This window comes from Vitis vinifera, chromosome 13 (assembly GCF_030704535.1).
Source record: "Vitis vinifera cultivar Pinot Noir 40024 chromosome 13, ASM3070453v1".
In the NCBI taxonomy this organism is placed as follows: Eukaryota; Viridiplantae; Streptophyta; class Magnoliopsida; order Vitales; family Vitaceae; genus Vitis; species Vitis vinifera.
The window spans coordinates 1,043,888-1,063,433 of NC_081817.1; the positions used below are offsets into that span (position 1 = coordinate 1,043,888).

General features: G+C 32.5%; 2 protein-coding genes across 2 annotated transcripts; one reads left to right on the forward strand and one right to left on the reverse strand.

Annotated features, from left to right (window-relative positions):
* Positions 1–329: 329 nt before the first annotated feature.
* On the reverse strand, positions 330–7,344 carry LOC100260487 (DEAD-box ATP-dependent RNA helicase 18). The gene is made up of 11 exons (XM_002273679.3): positions 6,996–7,344; positions 5,855–6,091; positions 5,210–5,470; positions 3,821–3,900; positions 3,608–3,713; positions 3,395–3,508; positions 2,807–2,905; positions 2,589–2,678; positions 1,770–1,876; positions 1,544–1,687; positions 330–1,134 (listed from the first exon to the last, which is right to left on the reverse strand). Exons 1-11 carry the CDS (start codon positions 7,272–7,274, stop codon positions 864–866), a joined length of 1,788 nt encoding a protein of 595 aa, XP_002273715.1. The 5' UTR covers positions 7,275–7,344; the 3' UTR covers positions 330–863.
* A 532-nt stretch (positions 7,345–7,876) lies between these two features.
* On the forward strand, positions 7,877–15,216 carry LOC100255420 (uncharacterized). Its single transcript, XM_002273709.5, has 11 exons — positions 7,877–8,150; positions 8,672–8,714; positions 8,996–9,049; positions 9,376–9,439; positions 10,817–10,873; positions 11,172–11,278; positions 11,384–11,422; positions 12,512–12,600; positions 12,712–12,790; positions 13,683–13,730; positions 14,832–15,216. The coding sequence occupies exons 1-11, from the start codon at positions 7,972–7,974 to the stop codon at positions 14,910–14,912; spliced, it is 840 nt and encodes a 279-aa protein (XP_002273745.2). The 5' UTR covers positions 7,877–7,971; the 3' UTR covers positions 14,913–15,216.
* The last annotated feature ends 4,330 nt before the right edge of the window (positions 15,217–19,546 follow it).

The window sequence follows — 19,546 nt, forward strand, 5'->3', positions numbered from 1 at the left end:
TAAAATACATTTAAATATATTAAAAAATTTAATCTGACCATAAATAAAAAATAATGAATTACTTCAATATAATTTATCCACCGATTAGTGTTATCCGATTGTCTTAGTCTCTTAGATACTGATTCCCGACAGGAAAGAAAGAGAAGGAATAGACTAATAAAGACAAGACAGGAATGGTCGGATAGATATCGATGACCCTTAGCCAAAAGATGGATTCCATCAGACAAAGCAAACAGATGACCAAACAAGCAAGGAATGAGTTCTCTCTAATCTATGACCATTGACTAATAAAAGGAAAATTAATTTAACCATAAATAAAAAACAATGAATTAGTTCAATGTAACTTAACATAAAAATTCATCAAACATCAAACAATTATGTCTTACAATGTTAATTTGATTTAGTTTTTGACTGAGAGACAAGAAAACCGAAAATCGGTTTACAAAATTTTCAACCCAAACTAACCCTTATAAATAAATAAAACCAAATCGATATGATCTATTTTGGTTGATTTCAATTAGTTTTTTATTTTTTTATTTTACGTGTGCCTCAATCGTCAACGGTATCAAACTCCGGCGAAGGTTGTCAGATTATCTACTGACCTACCTTTAGGGGGGGTTGGGGAGGGAACTGAAGCAATCAATGTAAAATTCAGCTTCTCGGTCTTTTGGCTCAAAACAAATTCCAAGAGGGGTGGCTGCTTCCCTCACCCGCAAAGCTGTTCTCATCATCTTTCTCAGAGTTGTTGGCATCTACCTCCTTCAGTAAAATGTTTGATGTCTGGAGCCTTCTCCACTTGTTGATTCACCAACTTGATTCGTGATTTTAATTCATCAACATCAGGACCCAATCATTCATGTTCTTCAAAGCAACTCTTCAGTTCCTGTTAACTTCGCAAATTCACTTTCATCAATTGTCCCCTTCTTGAGCTTTTTCAGCAGCCGGTACTCTCGTGCCAAGTCATCCTCGTCTTCGATTGTCTGGGCTGTGCGCCTCTGCTTGGCTGTTTTCTTCCTCATGACAGTAGGTGCTGTATGTGGAGTTTTGTTGGGTTTCTGGGGTTTTGGTTCTTGGTCTTGTACCGCTTTCTTGGCCTGAAGATTCTTTTTTCTTTGCTTTTCACGAGATTTGTCCCTAAATAGATAAGATAAGTTCAAACCATTAGCTGGTTACCAGAGACTTATTTTATAAACAAAGACATCAAGTTTCCCAACTGTATATGTGAACATTTCATCTTTTCATCTAGAAAAAGATGAAACACCCTCTAGGCAATAGCTGAGTCTCAAATTATGATATCAGTTGGAACTTGATCACCAAGTAGACCAAACATCCTTATTGGAATCATAGAATAAAAGGCAACAATTTTGAGAAAAAAAAAAATTCCCTAAGACGACAACATTTCAGGAAGACGAGATAGTTACAGTTACGAAAGAAATCTCATCAACCCTGATCACTGTGTGGTATATTGTTGTTAGGAACTAAGAAGCTCCTGGCTTCTATATACTAAATAAATTACTGTATAAAGATTGAGAAAAGTGCTTACTTATACTTGATCTCCTCAAAATTAATATCTTCAACTGGGGTGAAACCCTCAGTGGACAGCGAGTGATGCTTTACCTCTGGCATTGAAGGGAGCTGTAATAAGCCATATCCCATGGCCAATTTCCCGATTTCAAGTTCTTTCCACCTGCAAACATAAGAAACAATTGAAATGTAGCTAAAGAATGGGGCATTTTTAAGTGAAGCAGTGGAGGAAGACTGTGACTAGCCTGAAAATGTAGGAGCAATGATGCTCTTTATATGCACGCACAAATGAAACAAATGCCCTGAGCCCCTTCTCCATAACATCACGATCCTTTTTGGCGGCAGACCGAATCTGAAACCAGTTTTAATATAATATACATCAATTACCAGAAGATAGGGGGTGTCAGGGTGTGGGTATGATGTATGATCAAACAGGTTGAGAGCACGGGCCTAGTTCATAATCCTGTGGAAGGCATTAAGCTCCCTTCTGAGGAAGACAACAGAATAAACAAGAAAACCAAACATGTAAAAGGGAGAGCACTGACGAAGTCATTCCAATATGACACTTTTAAACGGCAAAAAACCATCTTTAGCAAGCAGCTTTTTGGTCATAAGTCCAAAGGATAATCCTTTGTGCAGACAAATTAAATATGAACAGACACCTGTTTGTCTGGCTGACTCTCACTCTACATCAATATTAAGAAGAAAGTTTGAGGTTTTGCTGACACTGATTTCTTGTGTCAGCTTACAGCCATCATACACGCTTATTCCATCACTCTCATTGCATAACTGGGTAGGCTGGGCTGGGATTATCAAATCCCATTCCCATCAGGCTGAGCAGGGAACCGGTATCTGTATCACATCCCTATCCTCAGTACACCATCAGGATTTGTGATTCTAATAGCTCGTATGGTCTTCATGAGGAATACTCATTCTACTAGATCCAAGATCCTCCACCTTGTCTTCCTCTTCTTCCCCCATCGCCCTCCTCTCTCCATGTACTTAGAACACACAAAGAAGAAAATAAAGAAGCATCACCTACACCAGAAACATCATCATCTCACCTGAGGAACAACATCAGAAGCATCACTAGAGCATGTCATTCCTTGAAGAGGAACCCTTCTTATACGCAGAAATTCTACATAAGCTTCTTCCTACACCATTGAGAAATAAAATGATCAACTTTGTCATAAGTGAAAAATAAAGAGAAGTTTAGGACATATAGTTGTGGAAATATGTTACACAGAATCCATCGACACAAAGATACAAGTGAGAACTAAACCTTTGGTAATAGAAAAACAACAGCACTTCCTTGTCTGCCCATCCGAGCAGTCCGACCAACTCTGTGTATGAAGACATTTGGATCTTGAGGGGGATCATACTGCATAAGAAGCAGACAGAAAATCATCACCTAGCTTTCAGAAACAGGAGATAAATGGGGAATGTATGATGTGTTAGATATGTTCAATCCTGCCAGTGTACCCAAGGCTATGTTTTTCTATGTCAGAAATGCAATATGTTCAAGTCACAGGGTTGCTGGAGAGCTTATTCAATAAGCTGAAATGGCAAAACACAAACATAGCAAAATTTTTATTCTTGACCCATCCATCCAGCATTGATGATGCTCATTCATAACTCAAATAATTGACAAATTAATAATCAATCACATCTAGTATCTAAACCATAAATGTGAATCAATGTGGTACCTTTTTCCTCAGGACAATATTAAAAATAAAATCACCTTTTCAAAAAGGATTTTAACAAGAAAAAAATAATTAATCATCTCAATTAAAATTGAAAAAATTGTCACCTATTTTTTTTTTTTTTTTAAATATCATATACGATACCATAGTGGAAGTTCTGAAGCTACCTGCACTATGCAATCAACGCCAGGAATGTCAAGTCCACGAGCTGCAACATCGGTACATAGAAGAATACCACTTGAAAGAGATGTAAATGAAGCCAATGCTTTCTCCCTTGCAGTCTATTGAACACAAGTGAAGAAGCCAGAAAGTGCAATGATCAGTTTCATAAAATTTCAATATTAAAAACTAATCAAGTGTGCTAGTCTCAACAAATATACCTGCTTCATTTTCCCATGAAGAGGGATCAAAGAGAAACCCTTCAGAACAGAGAGACGTGGAAGAATGACTCCCCAGTAATCAACACAAGCACAAGTCATGAAGTAGCTGCAAAAGTGAGAAAACCATTTTGCAAATTGAGATGGTTCATCCACACCTAACTGTAATCAATTCACAGAGACCATTGCTTGGGAAATTAACAATGTAAAACTTACATTATAATTTTTTTGGACTTGTTCTTAATAAGCAAGTCAACAAGCTGTGACGGTTTCTTATCTGCTTCGCATTCCAAATACTAAAAAAAAAAGAGGAAATGAAATTGTTAAAAAAATTGACACAAGCAAGGAAAATTGTGTACCACTCAGAAAAGTCTTTCAAGGCTCATAATTGATCATATAGATTCTAATACCTGCCTTCATCAGGAGCAGTTGTGTCAAGCAATCAGATTTGTCTAATCCTCAAATCACTGGATACAGGGTTAACACATAGAAATGTCCAATTTCTTTTCACCTATCTCTAAAAATAAAGTTCGATATAACATAATTTGTTAGACATGAGGTGCTTTTTTCACTCTATAGTCTGTATAAATATGAACAGATTAAGAAGGTACCCCTGGAACTTTCATAAACTAGGAGTATTTTCCTCTTTTACTTTGATGGATGCCCTATCATTAACTGTCTATTAGGAGATATGGCAGAAACACATCCAACATGCATATGCATATCATACTGTGTCTAACATGGCACTTCACTCAAACTTGGTGTTAATATTTAAAAATAAAAGATGTATTTCATCTTGGTGTTTGGCACTTAGAAACAAAAATGAAATCACTCAAAACTTAATTTTTATTGGATGCCTTTTTATTTCTTTATTATAAATATTAATAACTAATGTATTTAAAATTTTATAAAGTGCATAAAATATCATAGACTAAATAACTAAAAAATAAAATATTAAATTAACATGGGACATGATCCATGGGATAATTATTATATCTTATCTCTCCTATGAAATCACAAAATATCATGCGCAGGGAATAGGATAAGTGGTCCCACCCACTTATTCTATCTGATTGTCAATCTAACATGCAAAGAACAAGGGAATGGGATTTTTATATCTCATTCCATATGCCAAGAATGACCTAAGTAATTGCAAAGGAAAAAGAAAACATTTATTGTCTTGTTGATCTTAATCATAACAAAATTCCAAATTATTTCATACTAATGCAGATTAAAAGAACCTCATGAGCTATAAGGAAGGCAAATGGAGTCCAAAATCCAATTTTACAAGGAACAGGACATGTCTAGTTCTCAGTAGCAAGCATCAATAAAAAGAGGATAAGAACATTACAGGGACCATTACATGCCAGCATAGCTGCCAAAGTCAAAGCAATAACTTTTTGACTTGGAGTAAGTTGTAACAAATAAATAAGACAAAGTAATAAACATGGAGGATATACCAAACCCAAACATTAACGAACAGTGTGCTGTAAGTAAATCAGTCAAGGCATCACACACATAATATGAAATTTACAAAAAAAAAGGATCAAAGTAAGGAACTTAAATTTACAAATGTAGGCTGTAACTGGATAAACTGACAGATACCTCGATGTTAAGGCCTGAAGGTGTTTTAGAAGAAGCTAATTGTTGTGATGATACAGAATCATTAAGTGATTTTGCCTCTGCTCGAACTTCAACCCTCACAGGATTTCTCAGTCCTGCCTTTGATAGCTCTTCAACAGCCTCAGTTTGAGTAGCTGAGAAAAGACCAGTTCTGCGAAGCTTTGGTAGGCGAGCAATGATGGAAGTAATTTGCTTCTGGAATCCCATATCTAAAAGCCTATCAGCCTCGTCCAAAATCAAAATCTGTTCCAACCAACAAAAATTCAGGAGTATAAATTTAATTATTTTGAAACAAACTTGGTAAAAATCCAAAAGGATATCATACTCAGCAAGAGGAAATTTCAATGAATATTCCAATACAGGCATATAACTTTTTCTAAATTTATCACCCATTAAGCAACTGTGTTTTTTCTTTAATAAAATTAGGGGCACATGCTATACCCGTGTTTGAAACTAGAACATGATTGTACAACTAAAAATTATTGAGACCACTGCCACTCAATATATTCATTAACAAAGAGCGTGTTTCCTATTTGGGTTTAGTTAATACTGTATGTGGTAAAGCAATATTTTTGCATAAGCTTTCACTCTTTTGTGTGTGGGCATATGCACAAGCAGGAGAGATACCTCAAGATTCCGAAAATCCAAGACATCCATGCGTTCCATTATGTCATATAGCCGTCCAGGTGTGCCTATCAATAAATTTGCCCCTTCCTCTTCTATTTTCTTCAAATCAGATTTTACCTCAACTCCCCCAACAAGAAGCACTGACTTAACATTTGGCAATGTTGAAATAAAAGGTTGTGCAACATTATATATTTGTGATGACAACTCCCTTGTGGGAGAGAGAATTACCCCCAACACCTGCAAAATCATAAGCAACAAGACAAAGACTGAAATAACGAAAAAAAAATAGATCTCTGAAAACATGGTTAAAGTATCAGCACAAATATCAATTGTTAACAAAGCGCATGTGTTTATAGAATCCCGGAGAAAATTTAAATTGTGTTCATATGATAAACTTGCAATATATGACTATCCTATAATAGAAAAATGATTTGCGGCACAATTTACTTTTCGGGTTTGCTTCTCTTAACACCCTCAGGGGCATAACATTCTAAATTTGTGCACCAGACATTTGCCAACTATATGTGCTCAGAAGCACTTTGTAAAGGCTATTTGGAGTCAATAGCATCACTCTTATAATAATGAATCAACATAAGCACCTATAAGTAGTATTCCTATAGCAATATATTAGATACAACTGGAATTAAACCAGAAGCTTGAATTGTTAATACCATATTTCTCTAAACTCCCTGTTGGTTGGTCAGAGTCCGAGGGGACAAATAGCGCAGAAATCTAAATACCACATTTCTCACTGATCAGAAAACGAGACAGTTAAAAATCCCCGGTCCATTGAGCTCAACTCAAATATTATGCTTTAGGGGGAGTATCTCGCCTTTTCCCAAAACCAGTACAACACAAAATCCAGAATTTCATATACTAGAGCAAATACTAAAAAAAAATCAAATATAAATAAAATGAGTTAAATATTTATACATTGTCAAATTATGTAATCTTTGTATAGAAGAGTTAAAATAAAGTATATAAGCAAGAACTAGGATATAAAAATAATTTATTGAATTTAAATGTGTTTTCTTTCCCTCTATTTACCCTCAAATTTTCCGGGAACCAAACATAACCTTTTATTCCACAGTTTTCTCGGCAGCCAAAAGGAGCTTAGGGAATTCAAAGAAAAGGAATCAACCTGGTGAGGCTTGGGGGCAGAAGAAGCGCGGCGGAGAATCTCGACGAGAGGAACAACGAAGGCTAGGGTTTTTCCCGAACCGGTGGCGGCGTCGACGGCGACGTCCTTGAAGCTGCAGAGTAAAGGTATGGTGGCGGCCTGAACCGGAGTGCAAAAGTGAAAACCGGATTGGGTCAGGGCTTCGAGAACAGGCTCGGACAGCGGCGGGTTGAGTTCGGAAAACCGTGTGGTTGTTAGGGCTCTGTTTGGGTCCGAAGAATCCGCAGGCGCCGCAGCCATGTCTTCACTGCACCGTCGTTTCAAGCAATGGGAAGGGGTTTAGGCTTTCAAGAATTGAGAATTGAATTTGGAAAAAATGTACACATTGGCCGCCCAAGTTCGGGTTATTTTCATTTTATCCCCTAAAATTTTAAAAATTGATAATCCACCCCCGATGTTCATCAATTTTCACTATAATCACCTTTGCCAAATTTCTCAACAGAGTTAAATTTAATTCTAAATACTCAGTTGTTTTCACGTAACTCCAAAATATTCGATAAGGTTCTAGAATCTTCTTTATTATTTTTCCTCAAATTTTAAAAAATCGACCATAATCTTACAATTTTTGGTCGGTGGTGGTATTTAATATTTTTCTTAAATATTTTAATAGTAAAAAGACTAATTAGACCCAAAAATCTCGTTAATTAATATGATAATATTAGGGGTAGTAAGTCAAATTAGGAGTAAATTGGTCATATTTAGAGAGTGATTTAATTGTTTTTTAGATACAATTTGAAAGTAATATTACAATAGTGATAGATAATTAATTATTAAAGTTACCTAAAAACCACATGTCAAAAGTTTATTATGCTCGACCCCACTGGCTTTCTGGTAATTACACATCCCTCCTCTCACCCCGGGCGTTGGGACAAACCCCCTCCCTGCAAACATAAGATTTCAGAGAAACATAAAAATGGAATGAAAAAATTGGAGGAAAATGAGAATCGGAGGCGATCTCCCGAGATGGGTTCTCATACTAACCATTCTACACCGAGTTTCCCTCTTCTCGGCCTCTGATGTCTGCCGACTCAGTGTTCTTGACCGCTACAATCTCTACACCTTTTCTTTGGCTTCTCCCACGTCCAAGTTCCCTCACGGCGTCCTAAGCGAAGATGGGTATTCACTTCTCCCTCTCTATTTATATATCGTTGTTTACTCATTTGTATGATTTCTTTGTTTTTCTGAACTGGGTCTAACAAATTCTGCCCAAATGGCCTGAAAATGAGCTTTTACTTAAAATTCAATTGGGTTTTTTTCTTTTTCTTTTTCTTTTTTCCATGTTGTTTGATCGCTATTAGATTCTGTTTGTGAAGTAATTGATTGAGTTTATTTCATTATCACGAGCTTAAATTATGTGATCATGGAGAAAATTAGGAACTATTTTATTGGTTTTTTTAAAAAAGTTTTATGCTGTCATTGACACATGTGCAAGGAGGAGGTTCAATTGTGAGGTTTAAATAATAGTGGAGTCAATCCAAAATGCTTGGAATTGTTGGGCTTGTTTTAGTAGAAAACCAACTTAGATGCAGCTCTTTATCAATAAGAATAAAAGCTCATTTGTTAAGAAAGTATTTGTGTAGGGTAGCATTCGGGTTCTAATCGAACTGAGTTTTTCTTGTAACGACGATTTGATGCAGGTTTTACAAGGTAGCTGTAAACGAGACCGTGCTCTGGTTTCAGGTTGGCTCCATCAGGTCACACTTTAGTTCTTTGATTTTTGAAGTGATTTTTTCTGTTATTATAAACTTGTGGCAGTTTTTATATGTTTCTCGAATCTTGTAGTTTGATTACAACAGAAATCATTTATCATGTAAAATGATTTGCAAGCACAAGCTAATCGGTTTGTGGGTTTAGAGCCATTGGTCCTGCAACAAGTTGTGTTAGAACTGTGTTAATTTGATGCTGTATTTACCTCAAGTTGTTCCATTATTGACTTTCTCATATTTGATTGTGTTGGACAGCTTTGCGATGGAATGATTTTTAACCACGATCCACCGACATGTGCTGACTGCTGGGTAAATCTTTTTGAATTCCATTGAGTTATTTTCTTGAAATTGATAGATTAAGAAGCAAGAATAATTTGCATTTCCTAGTTAACCTACAGTATTGTTACTCTCACTGTAAAACTTTTTTAGCCTCGTATTTTGTAATAACATGGGACAACGCTCTGCAATGCTACTTTCTTATACCCCCTGCCTTTTAGCTTTGCTACTTCTCTATTCTTATTCTTTTAAATTTTATTGATTATTCTGCTAATCTAGCAAGAAAGTTGTAAACAGTCGCTCTTCATCACAAATTTTTACTGATGGAGTGCTGATCTAACCGTCTTGTCAATGTTTAGGATTGTGGGGGTCCATCACGCTGTGGCATGGATTGTAGTGCGCTTGTGGCTAACAATGTAAAAGGTAAAGATTCTGGGAAAGCCTTTTGCATTTATTATTTAGGATTTTGCCCTTGACTATCATCATGGCATGTTGATAAGAGTATGAGAGTGAATGAGCAAGTATGAATATTAAATTAGGTGTATTTCATGAATGGGTTTCCTGGATTGAGCAACTTCTTCCATATCATGTGATAAATATCCTGGATATTAGATTGTTAAACTGTATGAAGTATGAAAAGCTGTGTTAAGTGCATACAAGGTTTCCTTTTTCCTTTCTTTATTCATGTGTATTACAGATTCCACTGAGTACTTTAACAAGGATCTCATGATTTTTAATAGTTGTAGATTCTGGAGAGGTTATATTTGCCACTGAATTGTTAAACTGCTTGAAGTATGAAACGCTGTATTAAGTACATACAAGGTTTCCTTTTTCCTATTTCCTTTTTTTATTCACATGTATTACATATATGCCAATGGGTGCTTCAAAAAGAATCATATGATTTTTAATAGTTATAGATTCTGAAGAAGTTATAGTTTTATACATCTATATCATTACCAAAGCCAAGTCCTAATTTTCTTGCCATTTTATCTTTCACAATTTGATTGTCAATTCAAACATGATAATGCTCTTATTTAGTTCAATAGGGTAATGAGAAACAGAAAACAATGTTGAAGTAGTGGCGATGAGTAAGATGACTGAAAAAGGTTGACCATTATCCTAGAATATCTTTCCATCTATCTCTCAGTGCTTGAAGTCTCTCAACTTCTCAAGCTCCCTGCACACTCTATCCAGCTTATTTCAGATATTACGTGGTGTTGTTTATGCATATGCTTTCTTTGGGCTCTCACATCTTGTATCACAACATAGTGTTGTGTGATCATACTTGTTAATAAAGCTGCTTACAATATTTTCAAGATGAAGGCATGTTGTAACTGCAAACATATTAAAGAATTTAAATCACAAAGGCCATTCCACTATCATCATGCAATTTTTTGTTGTGAATACTTTAGTTGAGCTCTTTTGATCTTGGTTTCCCATCCAGTCAATGGGGATGGCAGGAACTTTCAATATAAAAATCTGCTCTTAGCTTTCAAGAATAATGGTTGCTTGAAGCTTTTTGCCCTTGCCAATACTAGAATGAACACAAAAGGAGAAACTCTACTGTGGGAGATGAAGTTATATTCATAACCATTTTTTTGAGAGTTGTTTCAAGCTATGCTGCTGTTCATAACCATTTTTTGAGAGTTGCTTCAAGCTATGCTTCTGCTTTTAGCTTTAACACAAAAACTTAACCAACAACTTCTAATATCTGCTTTGTTATATGTGCAATAGTATAGAGTTGGAGGTGGTGATTCTTTTTATTGTTTATTTTTTAATGAGTCCATGTTTTATGTGCAGGTTATCATGTATGCACAACTATTGGGCGTGCATCAAGTGTAGACATTAATCTAATTGGTAAAAGAATTTCTTTCCTAAATGATTTTGTTGTTCCTTTACTTTTTTTCTTCTTCTTTATTTATTTATTTTAAAGTAAAGTAAAGAAGAATACAATTAATTCATCCTTGATGTGACTGCCTCTGTGGCTTCGTAGCACCTTATGATGGCCAGATCATTCATGTAGCTTGGTTATAGCACCATGAGTGTTTGTTGTCACCTTATGATGCTGTGGTTTAAGAGGTTTTTTATTCCTTTAATTATTTATGTTAATTAAATCCATGAAAGTTAGCATTTTCTGGCTATAATGGATGTGCAGATAAAAATATCCCAAAGAAGGGTGTCACTGTTAAGATGTCAAGTAATGGTCCAGATGTTAACTGTTCACTCTCCGTATCTGTTATTTGCGAGTCAAATGGAGTTCAAGTGAGTTCTCATTCTTTATATCTTTTTGAACTATTATTAGATTAGTGCGAAATGTGATCCATACATAGTCTAAGGTCTATAATTTCCCTCATCTTTCTCTGATAGGGACCATATTCACTGGAGCAATCAGGAACCTGTGATTATGTGAGTGCTTTGAATTTAGGGACAAATGTCCTATTCCCTCAGTAATTTGTAATAATTTGTTGGTAATTGGTATATCTTATGTCCATCTAGTATTGTTAATACATCCTATGGTCTCATATTTTTTGTTTTTGCATACTCAAATTCAGACTATGTATCTTGTAAAATTTCTTCTTAATTTGTGGTCATGATACATAGGTAAGATCTCTTTATTCTTTGTTCTTACACCTTTAGTTCAATACGAACGGTTGTGCACTTAACCATCATATTCGAGTGGTTGAGGACCTTCCCATCAGGTTGAGTGGTGGCCAGGGTAGTAGCCAAGAAGTCCTCCATGGGGAGGCCATGATGGATCAAGTTTTTGGGAAATATGGGGTTATTCATTATAGGATACTCTTAAATGATGACCTAATGTCTAATTTTTTTCCCCCAGTGTGATGAATATTAGTTGGTGTGATGGCTACATTTTATGGTTACACTTTTTATTTAATAGGTGACTCTTTTTGTTTGTTTATTTTTTTATTTTTTTTATTTTTTTGTGGGAATCGAGTCTAGACCGTCTCATATCTTCTCATGTGACCCCTTGGCACTTGAGTTTGTTAATTTATTTCTTGTATAAATAATAAAGAAATAAAGGAAAGCCCCCATGCATAAGCATAAAGTTTTTCTATTCTAGATGAATGAGTAAGAAACTCTTTTGGGATTTTATGTCATATTATGATAGGTCAATGTTGAATATTTACTACCTGCCTTAGGCTTTGATGTTTCATCTGGTCATCAGTCATATCTCTTGGATTTGACCAGCCCAATTTACATGTTATACAAATTTGGATGGGGAGACTAGCTAATGATTTTGTGAGATATGTGCTTGTGTCTAGGTTCAAATTGTATTTCAGTTGTAAAAGGTTTTGTGTTGAAAAGTATTGGGCATAATAATGGATCTGAAGAATTTCACATGACAATTTTTCTTAAATGCATAGCATTTTATTATTATTATTATTGTTATTTTCGTGGCCAAATTCTATCAACATTTGTAAATTGCATGCATGGTTTTACAGTCTTTCAGGTTCATATTTTTTTTTTATATGACAGGCTACAGAGATGAGGCATCCTTCTGGTTGTGCCGAGATTGTATCTGTTCATGGTAGAGGATTGGGCTGGTTCAGCACCTTCTTAATCATGTAAGGTTTAGTTATTTTCCTGCAGTTTTACATCTTACAAATGCATTTAAATGAAGAACTACTACATTTTTCAAGGAGTCATCTTGATTAACTGATTACTCCAATGTCCAGATTATTTTGCTTCCTAGGAGTGTATCTGCTGGTTGGTACAGTTTATCGATTTTTCTTCCTTGGAGTTCGTGGTGTAGACGTATGTTTTCTTTCTCAATTTGAAAATTTTCTTCTTGTCTGTTTCCAAATGGACTGCCATTTGTTCATGATTTTGTTCATTTATGCATATGCTTGAGAATGCAATTTATGTTTTTGCTTCATGTTTTCTCCCTTTATTGCTCAATACTGTAGACTTTCTTTGGGTGGGGGATTTGGTCCATTTATTACAATCTATTATACATGAAGAACTGGTAAGCTAGATGTCATGAACAAATGAACCAAAGGTAGAGTGACGATGATTTTTAATGTAGATCGAGGTGCTTTGGAGACAACAATGTTCCATCCTTGTGGATAAACCAAATTTCATGAGTTCCAAGGAACAATGAATTGTCACTATGCAAGGTGTCATTCAAGTGGGTAGGGGGAAATTCTTTTGGGGTTCCAACAACCTTTACTACGAGCAGGCTAAATGATGCGAGTAACTATCTGGTTTCTCATGTTCAATTGAACAGTCTGAGGACTCAGTGGGCTAATTGTCCAGGAAGTTAGACATTTATAGTTAGCCTGCCCATTCAGTTGTTTCACTTAGAAAGTCTAGATATTTTAACTTTTTCTGACATAATCTAGATATTACCTTAGTTTTTCCCCCTCTTGTGTTATCATTGGATGTAAGGGTTAGTCAACTTCTTGCATACACTACCACCTTGATGAGCCTCATTATTTTCCAAGGTTGGTTGAGATTGGGCTCGTAGAAATGTAGATTTGTGATTGATATATTATGTGTATGACATGTTATACCATTTTCTAAAAAGACATCCTATCCATCACATGTACATTGGAGGATCTCGCGGGTGTTTGGCTAGCCCAAAATAGTATCTTGACTGCTATGATTTTAACTTACCTTTGTTTCGCTCTTCTCCATTTTTCTTCAGATCATCCCGAACTTGGGTTTTTGGACCAGCTTACCGCAAAGAACACAGGTATTCTGTTTCAATACATTTTCTTCTCCTTAGCAGTTACTCAATTATGGCCCATACTAGGAATTAGTTAAAACTTGAATGTTGGTTCACTTATGCTTTAGTTTTAGATCATCTGGTTTCATTCTTGCTCATAGCTGACCCAACTTCTTCAGAAAAAAATATTTAGGCTATCTTTGGTTCCCAGAAAGTACTAAGGAAAAAAATACAACGAAAAATTATTTTTTTCATGTTTAGTTTCGCCATGAAAAATACAGAAGAGAATATAACTAAAATCGGTTAAAAATTTATGCACATGGAAGAGGACAAATAAGTAAAATGAGTTTGGAGTAACATATAAAAATAATTTATTAACTTTAAATTTATTTTCTATTTTCCTTCATTTTTTTGTTTCTATTTTTCCCTTCAATTTTCTTTCTCTCGCATTTTCCCTCAGATTTTCTAAGAACCGAATATAGCCTTGGAGCAATTGGAGTACAAACCTTTAGAAGCTATAAATCTCAATGTTTGGCTTTAATCATGAACTCATGGCCTTTAACAATGTTGTCACATCCGATGTCAAACTTAGATGAGAAGGAAAATAGTTTTCAATGTAGAACTTTTTCACTTAGAAAGAATTAAACACATAGGATATGTTTAATTTATGAAACAACTGAGGAAAGGACAATGATTTTCTCATATTTGGTTTACCATAAAAAAATATATATATAAAAATTCAAATATAATTAAAATTAATTAAAAATTTATGCATTTTCAAATTATTTAATCTTTATATAGAAAATGAAAAATAAGTTAAATAAGTTTGATGATGCATATAAAAATAATTTATCGAATTTAAATCTATTTTTTATTTTTCTTCACTTTTCCAAAAAACAAACATACTGATAGGGTTCCGTTAATAAGAATATCAAACAAACTATTTTAAGCTATGACATGGTCTTAGTAGCTTGACATAAGAAGGGGTTGATCACGCACCTTTGGTCGATCAAATTTGCATTAGACCCTACCATTTTTAACCTAATTTACCTGCCATTTTTAACCTAATTTACCGTCCTTCCTGAACCCTAATGACTTAACAATTATGTTCACTGTTGTCTTCCTCAGAGTTCGTGTGCATCTCTAGTGCGGAAATTTAGAGGGCCTTCCCAAGGCCATCGGGATTCATATTCTGCAGTCAACTTCTGAGCTTTGAGCGATCACATCTGCTTCCCTAGGTTAAATTGATGAATCAAGTTTCAGTCCTCTCCAATGGTATGAATATTCTGCATGTGTATGCAAATGGATTGAATTTTCTGGTTCCCTTCTCTCTCAATCAAAGCCCAATGCTTTCACAGTTCGAGGAAGCATGGTTGGTTTTTTTTTTTTTTCAATTCTTAGCTGAATTACCATTATTTTCTTGTCATCCTTCATACAAAATTCCTTTCTTCAATTTTTTGTTGTATCTGCTATATTTAAATATATGTGCAGACTCTATCATTTTTTTCCCTCATTTGATTGACATTCTTTCTGCTCCTGTTTGTGCAAGTTTGGATGAATGATTTGTCTTTTTTGGTTTTTTTGCCTCCCAAAAGCAAAAAAACTAGTGTCAGTTTGATTTATTTATTTATTTTTGTGGGAAAATCTGTAGGGTTCATCTATCAATCTTATTTTCACTAAGTAAATAGAGCTTTAAGTTGTGGAATTCCTAAATTCAACCCTTATTCGGTTGGGTCTTCTTTGAAAATTGTTATTAAAAATATTTTTCTGTTTTTAGAACAAAAAAACAATTTCCTGATTCAGAAAAAGCATTTGAATTTTTTTTTTTTTAGAAAATAATCTTTTAAGAATTTATTTTGAAATCAGGTTTTTTTTTTAAAAAAAAATGATTTTAGGTGTTTTTGAACAATAATTAATAATATAAAAATATTTAAAAAAAAATCATTATACATAAAATAATAATAATAATAATAATAATAAAATCTTTTATAAGGAATAAACCTATAAAACTGATTTTAGTTACCTTGGAGCTTGTTTGGTAATTGTTTTTCAGAATAGTTTTTTTTCTTTTAAAACAAAAAAAATACATTTAACAATCAAAAATTGTTTTTTGTTTTTAAGAATATAAAATAAAGTATTTTCAGATAATATCTTTTTAGTTGGTTTATATTGTTTTCATTCATGTAAAATGATTAAGAACTTGTTTGGTAGTGATTTTATAGAGTATTTATAATATTTCTAACACTTAAAAATTTGTATAATTCAAGTATAAGAAAGATTAAAAACATTTTCTAAAATTACTACCAAATGCATTCTAAAATTATATTTGATAATAATTTTAGGAAATGTTTTTAGTCTTTTTTAACATTTAAAATTTTTTATTTTTTAAGTATTAAAAAATATAGAAACATTTTTTAAAATCATTGTCAAATATATTTTAAAAATAAGACATTATACATTATAACATATTTAAAATTATTAAATATGTGTTAAAAATATTTTAAGTTTTCAAATAAATTTTTATTTTATAAAACATTAAATAACAGTTTTCAAAAACTGTTTTTAACTATTTTAGAAAACTTCTACCAAACATTTTGTTTCTCACAACAATGAAATCTATTTTGCAGTACAATTCTTTTAATAACTATTTTCCAAAACATAAACTTTAAATTTCTAGGTAATCAATTGATGATCAAGACAACCTCTCTGTAAAGCCAACACTCTTCCCCCTTGTTTTTATCAAAAGTCGCCTGTGATTTAACATTCCCAGAGTAAAGACACCTGTGATCTCAACATTCCCAGCTAATATTAACAAGGACCCAAAAAACAAACGGACAAACTTCTCTTACATCTTACCTGACTTACCAATCCTTCTCACTTGTAAGCATCTGCATCATACATTCAATAAAACCCTTCTTCTTCTGCAACTCCCCACGTCCCTTCTCTCCCTCTCTCTCTCTCTCTCTCTCCCACTTCTGCTTCTTTCTGCCAAAACCTCCCAACCACGCCCGCTCTTCTACAGGTAAAAAAGAAAAAACCATCTCTCTCTCTTTCTCTCTCTCTCTCTCTCTCTCTCTCTCTCTCCTGGAATTGCCCATTTGGGAAAACTCTCTCAAAGAAAAGTCACCCACTTGTGGAATACAGGCTGTTGAAATGATAGATTGGTTGAGCGGCAGACCCCAAAATTTTCAAACCTTTTTTGCTGCATTATTAGAAAAGAATAGATTTGGTAGGCTCTTTATGTTCGTTTCAAGAAGTAATATAAAAGGTTTCTGATCTTCGAAGTTCTACCCACTGCATATAAAAAAAATCTCATGTTCTTATCTTCTTTCTACCAAATAAAATAGATTAACAATTTTTTTATTGTTGTTGTAGTTGATGGATCGCTATTAGTTCTCTGACTTTGATCTGAATTACAGCTGCTTCCCAGATTTTCTTGGTGGGGATTAGAGTAAGGAAACAGGTGAGAGTGCCACCCAAACCAATTGAAGCTGAAGCCTCACCAGAAGAACTCAACTCACCCTTCACCTAAACACCTTAAAATACTTGAATTTCAGTTTCTTTATAATTGTAAATTTCTTATATTAAGGTGAAAGATATTGAAAAGTCAATCCAACCTGCCCTTTACCTAAATCCCTTAAAAAAAATTTGGATCTAAAAATAGTTTTTAACTTTTAAGACCAAGAGAAAAATAATTTTCTCCAAAAAAAAAAGTGTTTTTTTTAAAGTGTTTCTACGTTTTTTTTTTTTTTTAAAAACGTATAAGTGATTTTTTAACAAATGATTTTCTTTTTAACTTTAAAAATATATTAAATTTTTTTTAAATATTTGATATTTTTTAAAAACACTTTTTAAATTAAAAACGGTAGAATCAACAACAAAATTCGAAGATATTCTAGATTTTTAAAAATATTCCCTAATTTTTTCAAACACTTTTTTTTTTTCAAATACATTTTTTCAAACACCTTACCCCAAAAGTTTCTTTTATTATTATTATTTTTAATTTGTTATGTTAATTTTAAAAATAAATTTAATGTAGATTTTAGTGTTCCCATATATAATATTTAAAAAAAATTATACTATATATGAGTACCTAATATCTTTCTTTTATCGGGAATAAGTCAGTAGATTTTCATTTTTATTTTTAACAAAAGCATTATAAAACAACCCTTGAATTTTCCTTTTTCTATTCCTTTTATTTTATTTTATTTTTTAGTTTACGATTGTAATTATTAGATAAAAAGTGGAGAAAATGATTTGCAAGCTCTCACACTTCTCTTACCTTAGAAGCCAAGTTTCATCATGCCCTCGCTTTCAATCATATGGACACCCACTACCTTTCTTGCTCATGCTTCTATTTATTAAAAATGAAAAAAAAAAAGAAATAAAATAATTGGTCCCATGATGGTTGACTATCATTCTTAATGATTATGATTAGTAGTTAAAAACAATGTGATTTTAGTAATTATGAAGGTTTATGGCTTTCCTTTAATGGAGATTCTAAAATTTTGCTTCAAAAGGAAAAGTGTGAATGAGATTGGAGAGGGCAATTGGCTTCTTCTTCTTCTTCTTCTTCTTCTTCTTTTTTTTCTTTTTTTTAAATCCAATTTTATAGAAAATAAAAATTTTGAACTTTTGAAGATTTCAAAAGTAAAAGATAATAGCAATTTCATATGAAAAGTCCAACGTTATTTGAAAATTTTAGACTTTAGTTGGAAATCAAATTTGAAACTTTGAATAGAGATGTTAGACTTCAAATAGATTTTGAGAGTAAATCATAGTAATAATTTCGTACCAAATGTCACTTCTAATTTATTAAAAATTGTTAATCTTTTATTTAGTTTTAAAAAATTTTGAAATAAAAAATGTATAAATTGTTTTGATACGGTTGCTTAAATCCTTTTTTTATTTATTTTATTTTAAATAAAGATCAAATAATTTAAAAATATATAAAAAAATTTAAATTTAAATCAAAATATAATTTTTAATATTTTTTTCCAACAAAACATAGGTCTGTTTAGTAATTATTTTTTAAAATTGTTATTAAGATTTTTTATTTATTTTATAAACAAAAAGTCTATTTGAAAATTTAAAATAATTTTCATATTTTTAAATATATTTTAAAAATAATTTTTGTGTCATTTATTTTATTTTTAATCTCTTTACATGTTAGGAAACAATTAAAAAAAATTGTTCTTAAGAATGAAAAACAGTTTTTGATTGTCAAAACGTTTAGAAAATTATTATTGAAAGCAGTTGCCAGATAAATATATTTAATAATTATTTTTTAAAATAATTTTGAAAAATAGTTTTTGAAAACTGCTTTATGATTTTTTAAGAACAAAAATTTGTTTGATAATCTAAAGTATTTTAAATCCATTTTTAATATTTTAAATTTATTTGAAAAATAAATTTTATATAGAGTGTTTTATTTTAATAATTATACATATTCATATAATTATTTTTTAAAATAACCCTCAAAAAATAAATAAAATAACAAAAATTAAGTAAAAAAAAATTATATAAAAATATCATATTTTCTTTTTTTAAGAACACAAAACAAGAAATAGTTTTTGGTTTTTTTTTGCTTTGTAAAATAGAAAACTCTTCTAAAAATATTTCCAAACAAACCTTTAATTTTCTTTCTAAATTTATTTCTATTTAAAATAAAAATTAAAAGAAAAAAAAAACAAAACCGGATTCCCATTAATAATTCCTAAATGATTAAAATTTATTTTATACCTTAATAATGTAATATGATTAAAGTGGACTATTTAATTCAATTTTTTTTTTCTAAAATTTAGAGTAATAAGTGAATTTATGCTTGTTATCTACTCAAATGG